Raw genomic sequence first — 26,355 nt, 5'->3', positions numbered from 1 at the left:
TATTATTCAGAAAGAAGTTAATAATCAACTCAATAAAAAAGAAAATGGAGGTATAAAAATTGGAAAATAAAATGGAATTTTATAAAATAAAATTTTCTTACAAAAGTGGAAACCAGATTGTCTTAAATCTATTTTAGCATCCATATAAACTAACATATGATTTTTCATCATAAATCTATTAATAGGATTCTTAATAATTTTCTTAGTATTGAATTATCCTTGCATCTGTGGAATAAACTCCACTTATTGTGGTATATTATTTTTTGATGTTCTGCTGTTCACTGTATCCCTGATGATACAGTGGTTAGGACTCCATGCTCTCACTGCCAAGGGCCTGGGTTCAGTCCCCGGTTGGAGAACTAAGAACCCACATTCCATAAGCTGCAGAGCATGACCAAAAAAAAGGTTGGAAAATAGGAGATAAAATTATCAGTATTTGCAGATATGATTTAATTTCTGGAAGCTAAAGAGGAATCAGCTGCAAAACTCTTATAATAAATAAGAAATTTCAGCAAATTTACATATTAACAATCTTTATGTCTACAAGCAACAATAGGTACTAGAATCAGCCCCTACAAAAAGTAAGAGGCCCAGGAATAAACAGATCTATAAAGAGAAAACCTTTAAATAATCCCCAGAAACACAAATAAAGACTTAACGAACTGGAAGGGACTACCATGGTCTTTGATTAGGAAGAATCAACATTCTAAAATGTGAACATGATTGAATAAAATTTAACGTGATTTAAATAAAATACCAGTAAGAATGTTTGCTGCTGCTGCTAAGTCGCTTCAGTCGTGTCCGACTCTGTGCGACCCCATAGACAGCAGCCCATTAGGCTCCTCTGTCCCTGGGATTCTCCAGACAAGAATACTGGAATGGGTTGCCATTTCCTTCTCCAATGAAAGAAAGTAAAAAGTGAAAGTGAAGTCGCTCAGTCGAGTCCGACTCTTAGCGACCCCATGGACTGCAGCCTACCAGGCCCCTCCATCCATGGATTTTCCAGGCAAGAGTACTGGAGTGGGGTGCCATTGCCTTCTCCGAAGAGTGTTTAGACAAGCTCAATCTGAAGTTGATATGGAAAACAATCAAAAATTAACAAGAAAAATCTGAAAAAAAGGGTAATTGAAAGGAGATACCCCTATTGGATTACATTTATGACAAAGCCTCACTAATTAAAATACACTATAAAGCTTCACTAATAAGACAGATGGAACAGAATAGAAAGTTCAGAACCTGATCTAAACATGCATGAAATCAATGGGGAAAATATGGACTATTTACTAGGTGGTGGTAAAACAACTATGATTTTATATAATAATTTTCTAGAGGATTACAAATGGACAAAACACTTATAACTGCAAAATCTTACAAGTGGCAGAAAAAAATCATGGTTTGAAAAACACACATGTATATATACTTTTATATATATATATATATATATATATATATATAGTGGAGAAGGCTTTTTAAAGTATCACACCAAATTCAAAAGTTATATGGGAATAGATTCGTTTATCATGTTAAAATTTTTTTGAAAAATATTTTTCCTTTGCATAAAATACTATAATTACTGTCAAAAGAAAAAGTATGAAAAAAATTAGAAACCCTCAACATATAATTTCCCTAAAGTACAAATAATCCTTATAAATCACTAAGAAAAATAGATAAAAGACAAAAGAAAAAAATTATTTGTTAAGGCTGATGCTTAATTTCATTTTTAATAAGAGAAATGAAACTTTAAAATACAGTGGTAAAAAGTAAAAAACTACACTGAAAGCCTGATTGGTGTTTTGCCAGTGGTATGGAGATCCAACCAGTCCATTCTGAAGGAGATCAGCCCTGGGATTTCTTTGGAAGGAATAATGCTAAAGCTGAAACTCCAGTACTTTGGCCACCCCATGTGTAGAGTTGACTCATTGGAAAAGACTCGGATGCTGGGAGGGATTGGGGGCAGGAGGAGAAGGGGACGACAGAGGATGAGATGGCTGGATGGCATCACTGACTCAATGGACGTGAGTCTGAGTGAACTCCGGGAGTTGGTGATGGACAGGGAGGCCTGGTGTGCTGCGATTCATGGGGTCGCAAAGAGTCGGACACGACTGAGCAACTGATCTGATCTGATCTGATCTGATGGAGAAACAAGTACTTTCATATGTTCTTTGTGTAGGTGTAAACTGGTACAATCTTGGATGGAGGGAGAATTAAACAACAGCTTTCAAAATTACAGTTAAACACACCCTTTGGTCCAGCAAATTCACTTCCAGGAATATATCCTAGGGATGCAAAATATATATACAAGCACCATTATTTACTGCAACATTGCTTAGGCTGGCAAAAGATTGAAATCTACCCAAACATCTAGCTAGCTGCTCTCAGCCCACAAAGCCAAGCATCGGACTCCAGAGCTCTGTTCACCCGAAGTAAGGGCTGCCTTTTTTCTTATGCACACATAAGCATGCATTCTCAGAGGGAGAAATTAAACACTCTTGTGGATGTAAGCCTAGATTTTTATGATTTTTGTCAATACTTTATTGTCATCTTGCCCACACATAATTTGATTGCAGTTTTACCCAACTGTCCTTAGCAAATCCTTTCAAAGATTTCTAGTTCAGTTTTAATAGAAACAACATTTTTCTGCCATTATATTTCATTAGTTTATGCAATAATTAAATCAATTATGTAACCAACCTGTTACAACTGATATACACACTTAGGAATAAATACATCGGACAATTGGCATCAGCTTAACTGGTGGGAGAGTTGTGCTCTGGCGTGATACTAATTAACCTGCCTGCTGCAAGTATTCACCAAGATAGCAGTTGGCGAATCTGAAAGAGGGACTGGAGCAATTTGTTTAATCCAGCAAGTTGGTTAAGTGATCATTTAAGAGAGCTTTTATTGTGCCCTGACAAAAAAGTAAAGAGCAATCCATTTTGCTCCAATAGAAATAAAATCAGAATAATCCTAATAAAAAATGATTTGCTAGTATCTTCACATTTTTTGTGTTATAACTGCTTTCTCTTCATTTATTACTTCCATATGAGCCCATATGCCTTCCAATATGTTGCAGGCCTTGGTCAGAGAGTTACAAAATGACATCCATTTGATTAGGCGACAAATCAGAGAGCTTAAAAAGATGCAGAAAAACAGGGATGCTTGTAAAACCTCAACCCATAAAGCCCAGACCTTAGCAGCTTCTATCCTGAACATTTCACGATCGGACCTAGAGGAAATACTGGACACAGAAGATGAAGCGGTAAGATCACTTAAATATTTATTAATATAGGAGTTTTTACACTGATTGTTAAATATATATTTTCATTTGTTTTATAGTTCTTAGAATTTCATCTTTAAGATAATATTCATGAAGGCAAGATTATTAATATACCAATGAAAGATACATCAAGAGTATTAACTCAAAAAACCTTTAGAGAAATTTAACTGTGTAATATAGAAGTAAGCCAGTACATATAACCTTTAGAACTGCTTGTTTGTTATTCAGGTCAGTTATTTTTCCCTGTCTCTTCCATATTCTTTAGTTAATCATATATCTTACAAGCTGTTATTTTTAATTAAGCCCATTTGAAGAAGTTAGTTAGCTGGATCGCGATTGATTTGAGGGGTTTTCCTCCTATATGAGATTTTTTAAAAGTAGTAAATATATTGGGTTTCTTAGTTAGATTTAAAATTATTGTTGATCAAGTTAAAAAGGTATTTATTGCTTTACAGTGGGTAAAACCCTGCCTGAGTGAATCTATATGCATATACCTTAGAAGTCTGCAGTAGCATTTCTGTACCTTCTGAGGAGGGCACTGCATTTTTGATGGTTTATTACCTCATCAACAGCAGAACCTCATACACAGTCTTCCGTGAAACCTGTGGAAGATACTCAATCCTGTTCTGCTGTTAAGTTTCTGAAATTTGATACATTAAATATTAGATTTTTTTATTGTTTAGAAAGAGCAAAGAGATGATGGCACTCATAGCTTCGCCATAAATATTTGCTCAGTGAATAAATAAAATGATCGACTTCAATGTTTGCACGAGAGCATCCTTCAGCACCCCTCCCCCATCAGCTTCTCAAAACATTTCTCAAGTAGAGCAGATCTACAACTTGCAAAGGTTTTTAAACTGCCAAGAATTCTTAGAAAGGAGGTCAAAGGAATCCTATAGAGATTATTTTCATCCTATGAGTGAATCGGATAGTGAATGATCAGTTTCCTCTTTTCGGCAGCTAGGCCACAATGTCTGTGAATTCTGAACTTTGAAGTCCAAGAGCGTTATGAAATACAGTATCAAATATAAACCACACAGGAAATAACAGTATCTGTGGCAAGGCTGTTAACTATCTCTTATTATAGACATTTAACTGAAACTTGATGGATAAAGAAGAAACCTAACAAAATATTAAGGTCTTCCACCGTTGCCCAAAAGTTTTAAAACAAGCAGACATAGCAAAATCCCTCGTGTGTTTGTGTGTGTGTGTGTGTGTGTGTGCTGCAGATACATATTCTGGAAGACAGGGCCTCTGCCTTTATGTGGTCTTTAAACATGCCCTTTCTTGGGATTACAAGTTTAAAAAAAAAAAGCACTCACTTTGATTAGAAAAAGTTGTCCCCATTGAGTATATGAATTAGTAAAGGATATCTCTTGTTAGTCCCAAAGTAGCTGGCACATTTCAGTGAAGAAATGACACCCTGGCCTCTGGGAGGATGCAGTATGGAGCCAGGGGTGCACAGCACCAAAACATGTGTACCATACAACCTTAAATGGAGGTCCTCCTGGAAAAAACGCAGTTCCATGACAGCTTATTGCACACACCTGGATATATTTACTAGATTTCATTATAGATCTGAGCTTGTTTGGACTGAAGCCTGCATCTTTCAGATGTCTAAAGAGTTGAGTGACTTACCCAAGTAGAGCCCAAACCACCTGAATTATATGCGTTAAGCTATATCCAACCCTTGTAAATTCATGTAAAAAACTATGACAGCCTATGCAAAGTACCTTGCCTGATACCTGGCATACAGTAAATTTCAACAAATGTTAGTTTCCCAAACCCTTCTCTTTTTGAAAAGTACATTTTTTTTTTTGCAAACTGAATCATGATTTTAACTGAATAGTCAATTCAGTTGCATATGTGAATACATTATACTTTCAGAATATTTCACTTTGATAATTGAGGCATTGAAAATATTTAGTGACCTACAGTACTTTAAGTTGGAGTGTCCCTTGCCTTTCAGTTAGCTGTTGGACATTTTAAATAAGTAAGCATTTAAATACACCAGAACCTATGCCTGTCCTATTTTGTATTAATTATCTACTGACAAGTTGTAATTGTAACAATTACCCCTTAGTTATCTACTGACAAGTCTGATTTTTGAGTATAAGGTTTTATATCATCTTCTGAGGGTCACTTGTAAATGATTCTTTTCTACGGCTCCATCTTCTTTTTCACTCTGTTTTAATCACTTTCTCTTCCATTTCAGTCCATACCTTGAGCTCCACCATGAATACAGAAATAAAATATTCCTGAATTATGAAACACAGATATATAGCTTGATATTCCACATGAATGGAGATATTGAGCATTGATTTGAATATTCTCCATTTTGAAAGGACAGGCTACTCTTTGTTGAATCCAATTCTATCAGTATTTCTCTATATAACAGTATGATCAAGTTCATATAAATGAAATTAACTACAGTGTTTTTATTTTTTCCTCTAGGAAATTGAAAGGGCAAAGACTGAGGCCGAAAATGACAAAGAATGGCTGTTGTACATTCGGAAACTTCTTGAAGGACAGGTATTAAACTTTTCCACTTCATTTATTAAAAGTTGCAGATAAAAATTCCAAGCCTATTTTTTATTACTAGATGCCTAAAATTTTGGAAACACTTACACATTGCTTACTTCTGTTAGGTAAAGAAGTATTCCAATAGGCAGACAGGAAAGTTAACCCTCTATTTGTACTTCTGGACTTAACAAATGAAGCAAGTGCCTTGGGAAAGAGCCAACACGGGTCTTAGCAAATGCATTAATTAAATTATTGAGTCAATGTCTATGCTTGCTAGACTGAAAAGGATCCATTCTCTAAGCTCTCTTAGGAACAGAGATTCTTTATCATGTGTCTTTAAAGTTAGTAGTTGATATGGACACCTGAGGAGTTCACGGGTTTCAGTGACCTTTTACTGTGGCCCTGTTTCCAGTCAATTCATGTTTTCCTCACAGCCAGACAGCTGTTTATTACTGTGTCTTCCCGCATTCTCTACAATATTTTCTACTGAGACCTCGAGCAGCTTGTTAGTGGGAAGTAAATATTGATTTGGCATCCTGTCAATGCAGAAAGAATGAAAAAATTTCCACCAGAGGCCCCTCAAACATTTTCCTATCGACATTTTCTGGGCTGAGTGGAAAGCTGCATAGAGGATGACAAGGCCAAGACGAGTGGAAATCCCTGAGGGGTCTATTGAGACTGCTGCTGTGACCTGTGTGATACTTTTTCTTCTCTTTCAAGTATTTTTTTAATACACATACAGTCTGCTGGGATGTGCCCCTCTTGTAAGTGATCAGGGCAGTTTATTGGCAGGTGAGAGCCCTGCTTTTCTAGTCATAGCTGGCTTTTGTTCTGATATCACTGACAGCATGTAATGTATTCTACAACTTCTTCATTATGGTTCTTTTTGCTCAACCTAATTATTGTCGATTTCAAAAATGAACTTGATTCAAAACAGCTAAAATGTATTTCTCAAAATATTAAAAAAAAAATTCTTGTTTTGTGAGTGCAGTATATGGGTTTTTGGAAAAGCAAGAATAAGTTAAATAATATGTAAACTATTCATATTCTTAGTACCCATTTTATATATTTTTGAAACATTATCTGGAAATACTATGACTGTTACTATCTATAGTAACAGAAGGTGATGGGCACTTTTTTGCTTCAAGTTGTTTAAGTGCAGACATGCAGGTGCAGGGCAAGCCTTCCTGCTTTTGAGAAGAAAGCCATTTCTCAGTCATGTTGCATTCCCAGCACCCAGCCCAGTACCTGGCACATCAAAGGAGTTCAGTAATGATTGATATGGGTTATTTTTTTCAACTAGAATGTTATAAAAATATGCTTTTAATGGATTTTTTAAACATTCAACATGTAAGTATGACCTTTTGATATAGAAGTGTTATCATCAATTATGAACACAGAAATCATAAATCCATATGTATAAATCTTTATTAAATGTTACTAAAGCTCTACTGACACCACATCTGCACATGTAGATATACATATGTGCATTCTACATTATCTGGGTGGGTCCTTATTCTGTCCAGTTAGTGTGAAAAAGTCCTGTTGAAAATGGCATTAGACCGCTTAATACTGCAGTTTGATATAATGCCTTTTTGTGCCACTGAGCCTGGACTCTGGAATATAATTGCCTGGCAGTATTGATTTAATTGCCCAGGTTTATTTGTGGACTCCTAATTATTGACTGGAGGTAAATTTAATGGAGCAGCCTCTATGAACACTGGGAAACTGCTGCTGTTGCTGCTATACATAATGAACTGCACCATGTGCCTTTAAAGCATTTGTCAAGCTAATTTTATTTCACTGTGACAGTATGATAACATTTAAAAAGTCAAAGACTTTTATTTTTATTACTGACATAGGTGGTTTTGCTGATGCCTTTGAATTCTGTAAGAAAAAAAAGTAGGGACTTCACTGGTTGCACTTGAATGTCACTTTATAATTATGCCCAAGAGAAAAATCTATAAAATAGAAAACATCTTTTTTTAAGCCTACTTCTTCTCTTTCAATTCTAGCAATTATATTTGTCCTGAATTTTAGAAAAGGTTTTCTTTGTCCACGAGTTTTTGAGAGTCTAAGTTATGCTCACAGGATTTTGTGGGTAAAAGTGTAAATATGTTCATTCATTCATTTTGTTTAGTTTATGCCATACAGCTCCCTGAACCTGAGGTTATGTGATCTTGAAGCTGTGGAGTAATTGAGTGCATTCCCTGAAAAATTGCAAATTAATTCAACATTGATATTTGATTATTAAAATACTTTGAAGATTAAATTATAAGAAAACTTCCCTTTTATGTCCTCTCTCTGTGTTGAGTGCTGTATATAATAGAATTCTGACATCATAGGAGTGAATCTGGCCCTGAGGTTTTATCTTTTCTTATTAGGATTAGGCGAAAGAATTGTTTTCTGTTAAAAAAAACTTTTTCTGCATTCATTTGAAAAATTTATATTGATAAAATAATTACCGCAAAATAAAAACTTTTCTACCATGTGACCATTTCTGTCCTTTATCAAGCCCATCTTTGCATGAAATGTTCCCTCAGTATCTCTAATTTTCTTGAAGAGATCTCTAGTCTTTCTCATTTTGTTGTTTTCTTCTATTTCTTTGCATTGATTGCTGAGGAAGGCTTTCTTATCTCTCCTTGCTATTCTTTGGAACTCTGCATTCAGATGCGTATATCTTTCCTTTTCTCCTTTGCTTTTCACTTCTCTTCTTTTCACAGCTATTTGTAAGGCCTCCCCAGACAGCCATTTTGCTTTTTTGCATTTCTTTTCCATGGGGATAGTCTTGATCCCTGTCTCCTGTACAATGTCACAAACCTCCGTCCATAGTTCATCAGGCACTCTATCAGATCTAGTCCCTTAAATCTATTTCTCACTTCCACTGTATAATCATAAGGAATTTGATTTAGGTCATATCTGAATGGTCTAGTGGTTTTCCCTACTTTCTTCAATTTAAGTCTGAATTTGGCAATAAGGAGTTCATGATCTGAGCCACAGTCAGCTCCCGGTCTTGTTTTTGTTGACTGTATAGAGCTTCTCCATCTTTGGCTGCAAAGAATATAATCAATCTGATTTTGGTGTTGACCAGTTGGTAATGTCCATGTGTAGAGTCTTCTCTTGTGTTGTTGGAAGAGGGTGTTTGCTATGACCAGTGCGTTCTCTTGGCAAAACTCTATTAGCCTTTGCCCTGCTTCATTCCGTATTCCAAGGCCAAATTTGCCTGTTACCCCAGGTGTTTCTTGACTTTCTACTTTTGCATTCTAGTCCCCCGTAATGAAAAGGACATCTTTTTTGGGTGTTAGTTCTAAAAGGTCTTGTAGGTCTTCATAGAACCGTTCAACTTCAGCTTCTTCAGTGTTACTGGTTGGGGCATAGACTTGGATTACTGTGATATTGAATGGGGTTTGCCTTGGAAACGAACAGAGATCATTCTGTCGTTTTTGAGATTGCATCCAAGTACTGCATTTCAGACTCTTTTGTTGACCATGATGGCTACTCCATTTCTTCTAAGGCATTCCTGCCCGCAGTAGTAGATATAATGGTCATCTGAGTTAAATTCACCCATTCCAGTCCATTTTAGTTCGCCGATTCCTAGAATGTCGACGTTCACTCTTGCCATCTCCTGTTTGACTACTTCCAATCTGCCTCGATTCATGGACCTAACATTCCAGGTTCCTATGCATTATTGCTCTTTACATCGGACCTTGCTTCTATCACCAGTCACATCCACAACTGGGTATTGTTTTTGCTTTGGCTCCATCCCTTCATTCTTTCTGGAGTTATTTCTCCACTGATCTCTAGTAACATATAGGGCACCTACTGACCTGGGGAGTTCCTCTTTCAGTATCCTGTCATTTTGCCTTTTCATAAAGATGGGCTCGATAAAGGACAGAAATGGTATGGACCTAACAGAAGCAGAAGATATTAAGAAGAGGTGGCAAGAATACACAGAAGAACTGTACAAAAAAGATCTTCATGACCAAGATAATCATTATGGTGTGATCACTCACCTAGAGCCAGACATCCTAGAATGTGAAGTTAAGTGAGCCTCAGGAAGCATCACTATGAACAAAGCTAGTGGAGGTGATGGAATTCCAGTTGAGCTCTTTCAATTCCTGGAAAATGATGCTGTGAAAGTGCTGCACTCAATATGCCAGCAAATTTGGAAAACTCAGCAGTGGCCACAGGACTGGAAAAGGTCAGTTTTCATTCCAATCCCAAAGAAAGGCAATGCCAAGGAATGCTCAAACTACCGCACAATTGCACTCATCTCACACGCTAGTAAAGTAATCCTTAAAATTCTCCAAGCCAGGCTTCAGCAATACGTGAACCGTGAACTTCCAGATGTTCAAACTGGTTTTAGAAAAGGCAGAGGAACCAGAGATCAAATTGCTAACATCTGCTGGATCATGGAAAAAACAAGAGAGTTCCAGAAAAACTTCTATTTCTGCTTTATTGACTATGCCAAAGCCTTTGACTGTGTGGATCACAATAAACTGTGGAAAATTCTGAAAGAAATGGAAATACCAGACCACCTGACCTGCCTCTTGAGAAACCTATATGCAGGTCAGGAAGCAACAGTTAGAACTGGACATGGAACAACAGACTGGTTCCAAATAGGAAAAGGAGTACATCAAGGCTGTATATTGTCACCCTGCTTATTTAACTTAAATGCAGAGTACATCATGAGAAGTGCTGGGCTGGAAGAAGCACAAGCTGGAATCAAGATTGCCGGGAGAAATATCAATAACCTCAGATATGCAGATGACACCACCCTTATGGCAGAAAGTGAAGAGGAACTAAAGAGCCTCTTGATGAAAGTGAAAGAGGACAGTGAAAAAACTGGCTTCAAACTCAACATTCAGAAAACGAAGATCATGGCATCTGGTCCCATCACTTCATGGGAAATAGATGGGGAAACAGTGGAAACAGTGTCATACTTTATTTTTGGGGGCTCCAAAATCACTGCAGATGGTGAATGCAGCCATGAAATTAAAAGACGCTTAGTCCTTGGAAGGAAAGTTATGACCAACCTAGATAGCATATTGAAAAGCAGAGACATTGTTTTGCCAACAAAGGTCCGTCTAGTCAAGGCTATGGTTTTTCTAGCAGTCATGTATGTATGTGAGAGTTGAACTGTGAAGAAAGCTGAACGCTGAAGAATTGATGCTTTTGAACTGTGGTGTTGGAGAAGACTCTTGAGAATTCCTTGGACTCAAGGAGATCCAACCAGTCCATTCTAAAGGAGATCAGTCCTGCGTGTTCTTTGGAAGGACTGATGCTAAACCTGAAACTCCAGTACTTTGGCCACCTCATGCGAAGAGTTGACTCATTGGAAAAGACTCTGATGCTGGGAGGGATTGGGGGCAGGAGGAGAAGGGGACGACAGAGGATGAGATGGCTGGTTGGCATCACCAACTCAATGGACAAGAGTTTGGGTGAACTCCGGCCATTGGTGATGGATAGGGAAGCCTGGCATGCTGCAATTCATGGGGTCGCAAAGAATCGGACACGAATGAGCAACTGAACTGAACTGAAATACCATGTGACAATATGGACCTAGACAAAAATGTAATACTTTCTGATACTGTTAGCCAGGAGTGAGTGAGAATTAAAAGGTCTAGAGCCTTAAGTTACCTGTATTTAACACAGAATGCAAATGTATGTCCTCCCATCAAGTGGTCCTGATACAATTGGTAATTTTAAGTATTTGATCTTTATCAGCACCTAACTTTTGTCCTCACAGATTTCTAGTAATAAGAATCATACTGGAAAAAAGTCATTCTTATATCTACTCTCATTTTCTATGACACAGCTGCCTTTTAATTTCTTTGAAGAGTTACTTGTATTAATTCCTCTTCTGCATTATTACATCTTTTAAAACTTACAGTTAATGGCAGAGACAAAAAAGCAAATTAATGATCATAATAGGGTGGAAAAACCTTCCAAAATTAGTTTTTTCTGTATTTTAGGAAGTGGGAGGAAAAAAAAACAGAAACAAGAAAAGTTGGCTGAGACTAAACTATGGAAACCTTTGAACAGGAAGGGGATGCAATCAGAGTTGTGCATTAGAAAGCTGCACAAGATCAATGTATAGGATGGTTTAGAGGGAGAAGAGACTAGGAGCAAGAAGGTAGTCTAGACAAAGCCAGTAGGGGCTTGCATGTGTCCTCACCATAAAAATAGGAAGGACGAGATAGATATGACCCATTTTGTAGTCCCTGAATCACATAGCAGGACTGAGATTAAATGAAGGGGTGAGAAAGCAGAAACCAAAGAGAGATGAGTTTAATACCCTATATAATGAGAAAGATGATGATACCTTTAAGAGTTTTAGGGAACAAAAGAGGTATATCAGATTTGGTAGACAGAAGACGTCAGTGTCTGAAGCTGTAAAAAATTTAGTAGGTAACATTTCAGGGACTCACATTTAGTAGGTAACATCATTCAGGGACTCACAGTTTTTCATTCAGGGACTTCACAGTTCACCCAAGCCTTCTGTCTGGCATTTCTCAGTGAAATCTAACCATTTAAGAACACATTTCAAACTCTTACAACTCAACAACAAGAGAAAAGAAACAGACCTTCAGGACTATTCATAGCCATTTCTACAACGATATATACAGATAGCCATTAGGCACATATAAATATGCTCAGCATCATTAGCCTTTAGGGAGATGCGAACCGAAAACCAAAATGAGATACTACTTCATACCCAGGAGGATGGCTGTAATCAAAAAGAAGGACAATAGCAGGCATTGGTGAGGATGTGGAGAAATTAGAACCCTTGTACATTGCTGGTAGGAATGTACAATGATGCCACCCCTGTCGAAAATAGTCTGGCAGTTCCTCCAAAAGTTAAAAACTAGAGATTATGTGACCCAGCAGTTCCATCCCTAGGTATCTACTCAAGATAAATGAAGACATATGTCCATATAAAAATTTCTACATAAATGTTCATAGAGCTCAGTAGTTCATAATAGCTCAAAAGTAGAAGAATCCAAAGGTCTGTCAAATGATGGATGAATAAATAAAACATGTTATATGCATATGTGGAATATTATTCAGTCATGAAATGACATGATGATACATCATACAGCATGGAAGAACCTTGTACCCCTTATGCTAAGTGAAAGAAGCCATACACAAAAGGCAGCTTATTGTATGATTGCATTCATATGAAATGTTTGGACGAGGCAAATCAAGACAAAGTAGGTTAGTGGTTGCCAGAGGATGGGGGCAGAGGAACAGTGACTGCTAATGGGTACAGGGTTTCTTTTGGGGAGATGAAAATGTTCTGGAATTAGATGAAAGTAATGGTTGTACAGCTGTGTACAACTAATGAATTATACACTTCAAAACGGAGAAATTTATGTTATGTGAATTATGTCTCCATTTAAAAAATGAATTCCTTAATATGAGACAGTGAACAAAGAATAAAAAGAATACCTTTAAAAGTAAATCCAATAAAGTTATTATATCACATATGCTGCATTACCCCCCATTAGCAGAGACTGTGTAAAATGCATTTGAATTTGAATTTCTGTCCATTGGCCATAACTATGAATAAATGAGATAAATTTTTAAACTTCATATTTAATAGGTTTCCTTTCAGTTGGCACAGAAGGAGCTGTACCTCTATAGTATTCTAATTGATATTACTTCGTCCTATATGCAAACAGATAGGAGTCAGTTATTTACATTTGCCCTCTAAGAGACATTGTTTAATTGTTCTGTCCATTCTGATCCTCAAAATTGAAATTATAGAAAAGGTCATTTAGTTTTGTTTTCAGGCCTTAATAATACCTGAAACCATCTTATGTACTTGTGAGTTTATAAGGCCATGGAAAGAATTAGTGGAGATAAAGTTGAACCCAAGCTATGGAAGGCATTTTAAAAACATGTTGCCAAGTGTCTACTGCATGAAAGGTAATTCATGCAGTAGTGTCTACCGCATTTCAGGTTTGGAGATATAGCGGTGAACAAGAGACAAAAATCACTGTCCTCATGGAGCTAATACTTCTGGTGATGGAGAACAATAAACAGATAAAATATAAAAACTATGAAAGTTTTTCAACAAACTTGAACGGAATTATGGGTATGTATAATGAAATATGTGTACTTATATAAAGCAAGTAATATACAGTTAAAACTGCAATGTGCTTCTTTACTAGGATTTATATTTCAAAAACCCTTATCCAGGAATGGCTAGAAAATGTGTCCTGATTTAGTTTTCCAGATTTCACTCAGGCAGTTTTCATCTACTTTGTGTAGATCATTTTCTTGTATGGGAGCCATATCAAAAATCCTGGCTTCGGTTGTTGATAACTTAAAGTACAGACTTTGACCAGTGGTTTTTCTTTGCCTTTAAACCCTCTTCCTATTAGGTTGCTTCAGATCTTATAAATGCTGAAATTTAAAATGGCTCTTTCCTCTGTGCCCTTTCTGCAAAATATGCTTACCTTCTAGAGATGCTTTGTGACACAGCAGTGGGAAGGTTTTATAAATCTCCCTGGCTTTAGTAAATAGAATAACTTCCAGCCTGAAGGTTACCAGAAAGTTTCTCTTTACAACAAATGTCCTGAAGACCTTTACCCTGTTGCGTTCAGTGTTGCACTTACAACGTACTTAAAACATGCCACATACATGCGAACTCCCATGCTCACTCTCTCCACACACATAAACACACACAGCCACCCACACACACTCACTCCTCACATCCAGCTGAAGTTGCAAGAGTTAAAAATTCTCCATTCAGAGCCTTACTGGGATTTTTTTTTTTTTTTGATTTAACCATCTCAAGCCTACTTTCATGATACCAGGAAAAAGACATATGTCATTAAAGGAAAAAGGTAAATTTTATGTTTTGTGCATTTTACCACTATAAAAAATTGTGGGGGCGGGGGGATGAAAGGAAAACAAGTTATAGCTTTTACCAAAGAAGAGCAGACACAGACTTCAATATTCAGTGACACTCTAAGATAGATAAATACGTAGATAGATATGTGCCAGAAATATAAGCAATATTTAGGAAACTTAGCTTATAATTAAGTGCAATTTAAACTATAAATAAATCATTGTTTCTCATACCATGCTTGGTTATTTTATGAAGTTCAATCTTTTAATTACAAGATAGCTGAATAACCATACAAATATTTATTTATACCAAATTTTGCACCTTTAATTTTATAATTATCAAACTATATTAGTCTCTCTTACTAAACTCTCAAAATCTCATTGAATCATATCTTTGTTAAAAGCAAGTATAATAAATAACATGTAATATCTTTATTCGAGTATGACTCAGCTGGATTAAAGTCAATTTTTATTGTGAAAACAGTACCATTTGGTAATAGTTTTCAAACCAAAAACAAGAAAAGGGAACCCTCTTACACTGTTGGTGGGAATGCAAACTAGTATACCCACTATGGAGAACAGTGTGGAGATTCCTTAAAAAACTGGAAATAGAACTACCTTATGATCCAGCAATCCCACTGCTGGGCATACACACTGAGGAAACCAGAAGGGAAAGAGACACGTGTACCTCAGTGTTCATCGCAGCACTGTTTATAATAGCCAGGACATGGAAGCAACCTAGATGTCCATCAGCAGATGAATGGATAAGAAAGCTGTGGTACAGATACACAATGGAGTATTACTCAGCCATTAAAAAGAATTCATTTGAATTAGTTCTAATGAGATGGATGAAACTGGAGCCTATTATACAGAGTGACGTAAGCCAGAAAGAAAAACACCAATACAGTATACTAACGCATATATATGGAATTTAGAAAGATGGTAACAATAACCCTGTATATGAGACAGCAAAAGAGACACTGATGTATAGAACAGTCTTATGGACTCTGTGGGAGAGGGAGAGGGTGGGAAGATTTGGGAGAATGGCATTGAAACATGTATACCATCATGTATGAAACGAGTCGCCAGTCCAGGTTCGATGCACGATACTGGATGCTTGGGGCTGGTGCACTGGGATGACCCAGAGGGACGGTATGGGGAGGGAGGAGGGAGGAGGGTTCAGGATGGGGAACACATGTATGCCTGTGGCGGATTCATTTCGATATTTGGCAAAACCAATACAATATTGTAAAGTTTAAAAATAAAATAAAATTTTAAAAAAAGTTGTTAATCTTGCCCTTTAGATTTAAAAAGATACCCTTACTTCAGTCTTTTTCATTCAACACAAAACTGTTCAATTTTATACTATTGAGAGCACATTCCCAGTTCATGCCGATGCTGTAAACTATCTGTATGTTTCACAGTTATAGATTTGAGGCTTTGTTATTCTTCCAATGTAGCTCTCCAGCATCTGCAAGTTATCAGTCATATCTTACCTTTCTACAGAAATGCCTCTAAATGAAGTCATAATTTGCAAGTGTGAGTGATGAAGTTCTATCAATGGCATACATCTGTGGTCATTTACATGTAAGAGAAGCCTAAAATCTGTGTGAAGTTAGGGGAAGTGTTTCCCGTAAGAGAAGTCACCTTTTCCAACAAGGACAGCCAAAACAACCAGAAAGACCCCCTTCAAGACTATGGTATAGAGACTTCCCTGTTGGTCCAGTGGTTAAGAATATGCCTGCCAATGCAGGGGACACAGGTTCAACCTTTGGTCCAGGAAGATTCCACTTACCATGGAGGCAATTAAACCCATGTGCCTCAACTACTGAGTCCTCACATCCTAGATCCTGTGCTCCACAACAAGAGAAGCCATCTCAATGAGAAACCCAGGCACCACAACTAGAGAGCAGCCTCCACTCTCTGCAACTAGGGAAAGCCCACATGCAGCAAAGAAAAACCAGCGCAGTCAAAAATAAATAAACGCATACGTTAATTAATCTTTAAAGAAAGATTACAGTATAGACCAAGTAAAACTCACGGTTGTTTGGATGTCCTAATTAAATTTCCATTCCGAGAAATCTTATGGAGTATCAGCCCTTCCCCTTTCCATTTTTCTCCTTGTGCTGAAGAGTTCAAGCCTGTGTAACTGCAGTAACATAACTAAGACAATCATTTCTATATTTATGCAAAAGAGATAAGGAAATTATGCAGAAAGCCCAGCAGACTTGCTGGACTTCGTAGGCCCCAGCATATTCCATCTGAGATGAAACCCAACACAGCATATTTTGCAGGTTTGTTGTTTCACCTGTACATATGGTGGAGCAAGGGAGAAAAGAGCTTTGCTGTTGGCCAGTCATGTTGCCACTTCAACCCAAGTCCAAAATCCTGTCAGTAAAAGAGTTGTGCTTTCTTTTTGTATCTGAAGGAGAAAAGAACAGACTCTTACACTGCCTGTATGAAATAAGTGAAGTCGCTCAGTCATGCCTGACTCTTTGCAACCCCATGGATAGTAGCCTGCAGCAAGCTCCTCTGTCCATGGAATTTTCAAGGCAAGAGTACTGGAATGGGTTGCCATTTCCTTCTCCAGGAAATCTTCCCAACCTGCACTTAATCTCCAACAACCTTGTGAGATATTATGAACTTTTCTCTTTATTATATAAAGAGAAATTATTGTCTAAAGGTTTTTTCTGACCTATTTGTAGAGAAAAATAGAAGAACCTACAAGGGGAGATGGATGTACACAAATTGGGCATCTTGATTAAAGGACAGGCTGCTTCTTGAACTTCATCAAGTGTTAGCCTCTATACAAAGCTTAGGAGACACAATTCAAACAGTTGTGTTTAACTGTGGGGCTTTTTGTTTTATTGGGAGCCAAAGGAAGAGAATATAAGAGTTATTAGCAATAAATTAGTCAATGGGCCTCTTGTTCCACCTTGGAGGCTTCCTGGAAGAGAAACTCTTATTAGACTATTTTTAGAGGGAAGCCAAATGTTCAAGTACATGACATGTTGAAAATTGTTCTGATTGCAAGATAATAAAAAGTAAGGCCGAGTTTTTAACTTGAAAATGAAATGTGCAATGAGATAATTAATGTCAGTACATTGTGGCCTGGTAAAAGTGCTTGTGACATCACTATATAGGAAATCGTAGAACCAGCACGTTTCCTAGAGTGTGTTCCATGGACCACTAGTGCCACACGATGAATAAACTATGAGAAAAGTGTGGGCCCATGAATTTAGAAACAGGGTATTACATTGCCCTCTGCAAGAAACACAGTGCATTAGCATAGTAAAGTCTATAAGAGATCCTGAAATAAAATAGCATTTAAACTTTGGTTTGTTTCCCACACTTACTTGATCAGAGAACTCTTTTTTCTTCGAACAACTTTTACTTTTTAGAACAACTTTTTAAAATACTGATTTCTGCTTTTGCTCTACCAGGAAGAGATGGGAGGGTATTCTCATCTTGTTTGTTTCCTTTTTTGTTGGATTGCATACAGTACTGAGGGCCATAGTCAAAACAAAGTTACCTGGTAGTTTTGCCTTTGTGTGTATGTGTGTGTGTGTATTTCTTTAACATCTAATATTAATGCCCTGAGAATTTAAATTATCTCATTTGTAAAACTGGCAAATATGTATAACTTTTATGCATCCCAGAAAGGCAGTTTTCTCAAAGTAAGGATTTGCTGTATCATTATCTTCCAGAAGGAAATCTAACATATTCTTGTTCCTTGATTCTATGATACATTTTCCCACATTTTCACATTTCTGAAATTAAAATACATATGCAATTTGTGTATATTTAATATGGTAGGTTCCTTTTTTCAGAAAAAGCTGTTTTTAAATCAATTTGGATATCTTATATTCACCTGTATCTTAAAAAGTGAAGAAATATGGTATTTTTGTATACTTTGTATATACTTTGTATATTTTGTATACTTTATTTAGTGTTAAATTTTAAGTAAGACAAATGTGTGAAGCTCCTGACATAGACTATAGATAGAGTCTCTCCTGACAGAGACTCAAGAGTATTTTAAGGAAAAGGCAATTTATTATCAAGGTAAGATAGAAGTTAAACTAGAAAGCTACTTAGGATCTGAGCGTTGGTCTCTGTGTTTTCTTCATGGCTTACACAGTCTGCGCCATTTTGGCCTGTTGTTTCACCACCACTGGCCAGTCTTTTCTCTTTTTTTTCCCAGTTTAAATTCAGAAAATAACCGTTATGCTGGGGTTAGCTAATTATAATCACTGTGGCTGAGCACAGCTGATCTGAGCACAACTGAGCAACTTACACGCACGGCACCGGGCTGATTTTGTTTGGGTGCTGACCAGCGACGCTGTCGGTGGCTGTCCTAGCACAAAGAACGGCCTGACTGTACACCTCTGTAGGGAAGGGGTACTGGGCTTAAGTGTCCTTATTCTATTCAGGGAGACAAAAGTAGTCTTCCCTGGTTAATCAAAAGGACAATTCAAAAAAATGAATTAATGAGTTTCTTGATTGTTACACATCTCTTGCATGACACTAGATAGCTGAGAAGCAGGATAAAAGGAAGTCAGTATGGCTTTGGGTGGCAACTGGGGAACATTTCAGATTTGCCTGTACTTGTCACCTATAAGTGTAATGTTATGAGTTCTACAGGCAACTCAGTAAAGCCCAGGAACAATAAAACTTTACCAGAAATGTTATATAAATTATTAAATTTCAAAATGTACTCTACATTTCATAAACTCAGCAGTTTGCAACATGTGTATTACACTTTGATATGCCAAATAAACTTTTCTATAAAAACTTAATCAATGTATATACTTTTGCCATTTTTTTTTCCTCTGAAATTTCACCCTACAATCCTCGAGACGTTCAGCTGTAACACAGGCAAGTATATTGATAGTTCGCTCTCCCTCTCTTATGAGTGATGAACATATAGTGCTACTTCTGTGGGCCTGTGGGCCCTAGAGAGGGCTGTAGCCTGCTATTGATCAACTGATTGAAGATAAATGGCTCAGCTGCTTGTATTGCAGATTACAACATTAACACGGTCGGTAAACCATGGATTGTTCAATAAGACGTTTATCTTTCTTCATTTTAGTTCTGCTCCTGTATCATTTTTATTATAAAAGACAAAATTACCCACGCTAACCAGCAAGATCAGTTGAAAAGAGACCCAGTAGGGTACCATTATGGGTGCAGAGTTGCAGATAGCTCAGTTCAAATGGTTTAATGATATTTAGTATATGTTTCTGAACTGTAGAAAATACAGAGTTTTGATCATCTTTTTTTTTTTCTGTTTCTTTTACAGCTTCCCTTTGCCACATATTTACTAGAAGCAATAATGGAAAAAATAAATGAAAAAAAGAGACTAGTTGAAGAATATTTTACAGTTATGAAAGATACTAGATGATATCATGATTGAGAACTTTTTTTCAGATGTGAAAACTTTATGTGGTGTGATCAGAAAACATACACTGCAGTCCTGATATAATATCTGCTCCAACTATCAATACCAAAATAAGAAGTCTCTGAAACCAATTAATTGCTGAACAAGTGAAACTAATTAAGTGCATGGCCATTTAAAAGGAAATAGTGTCGCATTTGATTGTTGAATACAAATATTGCCACAAATCAATGCAAACTTGAAAATGGTTTTCCTTCCAGTACATTACAAGAAATTAGAACAAGCTTGGCATACACAAATTATCAAAGAAAAAAGTTTAAACTGAAGCCTTAATGTTCTGAGTTTTGTAAGAAACTATACTTTTTACATAAAGTTGCTATAAATGCTCTAAATCACCTGGTAGCAACACATTTGTATTGAAAGCAAATATAAAGCAAAGCATTACAACTTAAGAGTGAGCATTTAATGAAATGAATGGTGCAGTCCAATTGTATCTGTTCTCAGTCTACTGGATTATATAGGAGATACTGTATTTTCCTAGAACAATTCAGCAAAAATAAAAACATCTTCTCCTTCACTCTCTCTGTTTTTTTTAAATTCACAATATTTTGTGTGGTCATATAAATTAGCAAGGGCTACGAACCGAGTGCATTAATTAGACTAGTCCTTGCAAGTCTGCTAATTAAATTCTTAACAATGGTCATCCTTATTTAGACTCTCAAACATTCCCTGGTCATTTCCCCTCTTTCCTGTGTTCCTGCCACACCTAACTTTTTGCTTCCTCCGATTCACCAAACCTGCCTGCCTCCAGCCGTTGCCTTTGTATTCTCTCTCCAATATTCTGTACTTAACTTTCCCATGACTGGCTCCTGCATATCATTCAGGTTTGCATTTACAAATTTCCTTAAGCATTCCCTAGCCATCTTGCTATTTAATTTCCTTTATAACACAAAAGTAACTTTCACCTCTTCACTTATTTATGTTCTTGTTATTCCTCCTTCCCTGCTTTGAAATATATGGGTCCCATGAGTTTAAGGCAGAGTTGGCAAATTATGGCTCACAGACCAAATCTGGCCTACTACCTGTTTTTGCATAGCCTACAGTAAGTTAAGAATGATTTTCACGTTACTATTAAATGTTTTTAAAAAATCAAAAGGAGAACTATATAGCATGTGAAAGTTATATGAAATTCAAAATTTAATGTCCATCAATAAAGTTTAATTGGAACACAGATGCTCATTCATTTCTGTATTATTTATAGCCACCTTAGCACTACAGTAGTTCAGGTGAGTAGTTGCAGCAGAGACGTGATGTAGGGTGCTCACCGCTTTGCAGGCTGGTAGGCACACTGCAAGTCACAGTGATACAGTTACAATTTGACAGCATTTTGAGTACCATAAATACTACCATAACTGTACTTTTTCTAATGCCAGTGGATGCCCACCATGTAAAAACAAGAAGAGGAAATGACTGTCAGCTGTCTAATTTTTAATGTGAAGTGTGTATTATGTTGCTATTCAGTGGCAAGGCATTACCTTTATTATATGACATTATACCTAGGCTGTGCTTCCCAGGTGGCGCTAGTGGTAAAGAAACCACCTGCCAATGCAGGAGACATAAAAGACACAGGTTCGATCCCTGGGTCGGGAAGACTCCCCAGAGGAGGGTGTGACAACGCATCCAGTATTCTTGCCTGGAGAATCCCATGAATTTGTTACTTTTTTATGGCAAAAGGCACTTTGCAATATAATTACAGATCTTGAGTGAAGAGATAATCCTGATTTATTTGGTGGGACCCAATGGCTTCTAAGGAGTCAAGATAGCAATGTTACTGCAGAGGCAGAGGGATGGAGAAGTTTGAAGATGCTACCCCCATAGCTATACGTATGGAGGAAGAGGCCATGAACCAAAAAAATGTAGGCAGCTCCTGGAGACTGGAAGAGGGAAGGGAGGGGATTGTATCCCAGGCCTCTAGGAAGAAACAGCACTGTTGACACCTTGACTTTAGGCTAGTGAAACCAATTTGCATACCCCAAGTTGTAGGAAATTAAATGTTTGCTGTTTTAAGCCACTAGGTTTGTGGTAACTTGTAACTGCAGCAATAGGAAACTAATGCAAATTTGCTTAAATTCTATTTAGACTTTTTCATGAAGGATATTGGTCAGAAGATGCAAGATCTAGATGTTCAATATTCAAAAATCAGTCAGTGCATGCTGTTATTTTAATAGACTAAAGAACTATCAGGTGACCATGAAACTTTTGGGAAAGCATTTGAAAATTTCAATACTCATGCATGGAAAAGAAAAACCTCAGAAAACTAGGGACTTCTTCAATTTTATAGGAACATCTCAAAAACGCCTACATCTAACAGTATGCTTAATGATTGAAAATAGAACACTTTCCATTAAGAAGCAAAGATGTCAGCTGTCTCCAAACTGATATACAGGCTTAACACGATTCTTAACCAACATCACAGCAAGATGTTTTGAAGATGGAGACAAGCTTCTAAAATGTGTATTCAAACCCAAAGAAAAATTTAAGTGGGAGAAAACACTCTACCCAATTTCAAGATGTATTATGTAGGTACACTAATAGAGTGGGTGGTACTGATAGAGGAATATACTCATAGATCAATGGAATAAAACAGAGCACCAAAAAACATACCTGTGAAAATAGGCCAATTCAATGGAGTCAGGATAGCCTTTCAACAAATGATGCTGAAGCAACTGGAAATCTCTAGGTTTGGGGAAAAAAAAAAACAAAAACAACACTTGACCTAAACTTTAGACACAAACAAGTCATACATTTAAGTGTAAAATATGTAAGAGAAAATCTCCAGGATCCAAGACTAGGCGAAAAGTTTCTATGCGTGATACCAAAAGCATGATACACAAAAGAAAAACTGGTGAATTTAACCATCAAAACTAATCAAACCATCAAAACTCTTGCTCTGAAAACAGACAAGCTACAGAGCAGGAGAAAATATTTGCAAACTACAAATATCTGACAAAGGACTTATGTCTAGAGTAAAGAATTCTCGAAACTCAACAGTAACTTAAGAAGTCCAAGGATTGTGGCCAATGGTTTGGCTGAATACTCTGGGACTTGTAAGGTACACATTTGGAACAAGATGAAAGACGCTTGGAGAAAAGATATATGGATAGATCTCTCCAAATGGGTCAAAAAGGTGCAAATTTTTGTGTCCCATGTGAACACTTAAAAGGTGACCTCAGCAAAGGAAGATTTTAATAAGTGAACAGGATGATGGACTGACCATGTTCTCCACCATCTCAAAGCAGCTAGTTAGGTAGAATGGTGGAATGACCTTTTGAAGGCTCAGTTACAGTGCCAGCTAGGTGGCCATATCTTGCAGGGCTAAGACAAGTCTCAAGGTGGCTGTATGTGCTCTGAGTTAGAAACCAGTATATGGTGCCGTCTTTCCCACAGCCATGATTCACAGATCCAGGAATCAAGGGCTGGGAATGGGAAGTAGTACCATTCATTATTACTCCTAGTGACTCACGAGCAAAATTTTTCTTCTTATCCCTGTGACCAATACTTTACTGTAGGTCTTAGCATCAAAAGGAAGAATGCTTCCATCAGGAGATATAACAGTAATTCCATTGAACTGGAAATTAAGACTCCTACCCAGTCACTTTGGACTCTGCCTGATTCTCATCTATAAGGCAAGAATGCACTTACTGTACTCATTTGAATAATTGATTCTGACTACCAAGGGGAAGAAAGCTGAGCATCGAAGAATTGATGCTTTTGAACTGTGGTGTTGGAGAAGACTCTTGAGAGTCCCTTGGACTGCAAGGAGATCCAACCAGTCCATTCTAAAGGAGATCAGTCCTGGGTGTTCTTTGGAAGGAATGATGCTAAAGCTGAAACTCCAGTACTTTGGCCACCTCATGCAAAGAGTTGACTCATTGGAAAAGACTCTGATGCTGGGAGGGATTGGGGGCAGGAGGAGAAGGGGACGACAGAGGATGAGATGGCTGGATGGCATCACTGACTCAATGGACGTGAGTCTGAGTGAACTCCTGGAGTTGGTGATGGACAGGGAGGCCTGGCGTGCTGAGATTCATGGGGTCGCAAAGAGTTGAACATGACTGAGTGACTGAACTGAACTGAACCAAGGGGAAATTGGACTACTACTTCACCATGGATGTATGGAAGAGTATATTTGCAGTACAGGTGACTCCTTAGGGCATCCCTTATTTACTGTACCCTGTGATCAAAATCAATGGAAAACCCAACCCAAGAAGGACTATTAATGGTCCAGGCCCTTCAGAAACAAAAGTTTGGGTCATCCTACCAAGTAAAGAATTATAACCACTGAGGTACTTGTTAAGGAAAAAGGGAATACAGAACAAGCAGTGTGGAAAAAAGTAATTATGAATACCAGCTCTGACCAGGTGAGTGTTAACAGCAGCGATGCTATAATTATGAGTACCTCCTCATTACTTGGTTATGAATATATATATATATATGTGTGTGTGTGTGTGTGTGTGTGTGTATGTAATATTAACAAAGAGTGGATTTACGATAGTTAATTTTGTGTATCAAGTTGGCTGGTTCACCACAGTGCTAGATATTCTGAATTTTTCTATGAGGGTGGTTTCGGATGAAATTAACATTTAAATCATTGGATTCTGCATCAAGACACCTGCCCACCATAATGTAATTAGTTGAAATCTTAAATAGAACCAAAAGACTGACTTCCCCCAAACTAAGGAGAATTCTGTCAGCAGACAGCCTTTGGATTTGAATTGCAATACTGGCTTTTCCTGGTTCCGGCCTGCCAGCCCAACTTGCAGATTTTAAACTAGCCTTTCTCCACAATTGTATGAGCCAATTCCTCTTAAGATTGCTTTGACTATTCAGGGTCTTTTGTATTTCCACAGAAACTTATAAATCTTTTGTTGTAGTTCTGTGAAAAATACCTTTGGCAATCCCGCGCACCACTCCCCCCACCCCCAACCCCCATCTTGTAAGAGCTTTCTTTATTTCTTCTCTGTCATCATATCCTACAGACCAGGAGGCACCACCTCTCTTTCCATTTGCAGTGTTTTTCCTCAAGAATATCTGGAGTAAACACTGTATGGCCCGTTAATCTTTTAACAATAGTTTTTAAATGTCATTGCTATTCTACCATCAGTGCCTGAGAACAACAGTAACAGCGCAGTACCGGGGGTCTCCCCACGGACAGAGGCGCCTGGCAGGCTACAGTCCATGGGGTAGCAAATGAATTGGACATGGCAACTAAACAACAAAACCAGGGGGTTCACACCGTATCACACTGGGACAGAGAATTCAGACCTAGGCGGTGAGACCACAGCAGCACCCTAGTGCTTCACACCTGAGAGAGAGTAGGCCACGAGAACATGTGGACTCCACAGCAGATGTGGGGAGCCCAGCCCAGGCCTCTGTCTCTTTCCAGAACACTAACATCTAGGATACAGGAGATCCACCTTGTCTACCGGCTTCATGGTTTTCTCACTACAAAAAGTTTACTGAATTAGACAGTCTGAAACATTTTAAAAAATTATTTAAAAACAACACTGACAAAATATTAACATAAAACACTCTAATTCAACGTGGAAATAAACCAAACCAAAATGTTGACAGTGAAGATTTAATGGAGAGGCAGTTAGTATCACACACTGAGGTTCAGTCTTAAGATGTACATATTAAAAACCTTTCATTTTAAAATTTATTTATACAATATTACTTTTTTTTGTTCAATATACTTTGCTTAAAAAAGATGGAGACAAAAAGAGTTCTCTGAGCTATGAAAAAAATTAAGTTCTTACACGCACGTTTATGGTTTCATTCTAGAAACGCCTCAGGTTCACAGGTTGAACATTCAGCCGCTGTGTTATTTAAAAAACAAAGCATTCTTTGACATTGGGAAAACCGGATCTCTCTTTCTGGGGCAGAGTTCACTTGATGAGGACCATGTGGTTATGCAAATTACAGGGGATTATTCCAGAAAATGTATGCGCACCTGCGTCACAGGTGAGGCTTTCTTCCCTGGCCGCTCCTCTTGGCGAAGCTCCTCCTCCGAGGTCGGGTCCCTGGTGACAGAGCCGGAGAGGCAGGGGCCCGACAGGACAGAGGGAGACTGCTGGCGTCTCCCACCTGGAGAAGCAGGGTTCTAGGGACGGAGCTAGTGCGGAACAAGGTAGGGAGTTCTTCGTTGTTTCTCCACGTGGCTGTAGCTGCCGAGACTGGGGGTGGCTGTGGCAGCCTGCCTCCACTTCTCCCTTAAGACGTGTTCCAGAAGCTTCCTGTG

General features: G+C 37.7%; 1 protein-coding gene and 1 long non-coding RNA gene across 7 annotated transcripts in view; both read left to right on the top strand.

Annotated features, from left to right (window-relative positions):
• Positions 1-20,631, top strand: part of CNTLN (centlein) — a 341,020-nt gene extending 320,389 nt beyond the window's left edge. For 2 of the 5 annotated variants that reach the window (XM_025281480.2, XM_025281477.2), the window contains 3 exons: positions 3,074-3,259; positions 5,732-5,809; positions 13,766-14,572. In XM_025281480.2, the coding sequence (XP_025137265.1) occupies positions 3,074-3,259; positions 5,732-5,809; positions 13,766-13,933 (432 nt within the window). In that variant the 3' untranslated portion in view covers positions 13,934-14,572. Of the gene's footprint in view, positions 1-3,073; positions 3,260-5,731; positions 5,810-13,765; positions 14,574-14,606; positions 14,656-19,958 lie in introns of those variants that run through there. The other 3 variants (XM_025281479.2, XM_025281478.2, XM_044939816.1) reach the window with 3 other exon arrangements.
• A 4,895-nt stretch (positions 20,632-25,526) lies between these two features.
• Positions 25,527-26,355, top strand: part of LOC123332801 — a 74,784-nt gene continuing 73,955 nt past the window's right edge. For both annotated transcript variants that reach the window (XR_006549845.1, XR_006549844.1), the window contains exon 1: positions 25,527-26,244. This is a non-coding gene — a long non-coding RNA (uncharacterized LOC123332801). The remainder of the gene's footprint in view (positions 26,245-26,355) is intronic.

This window comes from Bubalus bubalis, chromosome 3 (assembly GCF_019923935.1).
Source record: "Bubalus bubalis isolate 160015118507 breed Murrah chromosome 3, NDDB_SH_1, whole genome shotgun sequence".
Classification (NCBI taxonomy): Eukaryota; Metazoa; Chordata; class Mammalia; order Artiodactyla; family Bovidae; genus Bubalus; species Bubalus bubalis.
The sequence above is the reverse complement of the archived record's forward strand: the minus strand, read 5'-3'. Positions and strand labels throughout refer to the sequence as shown.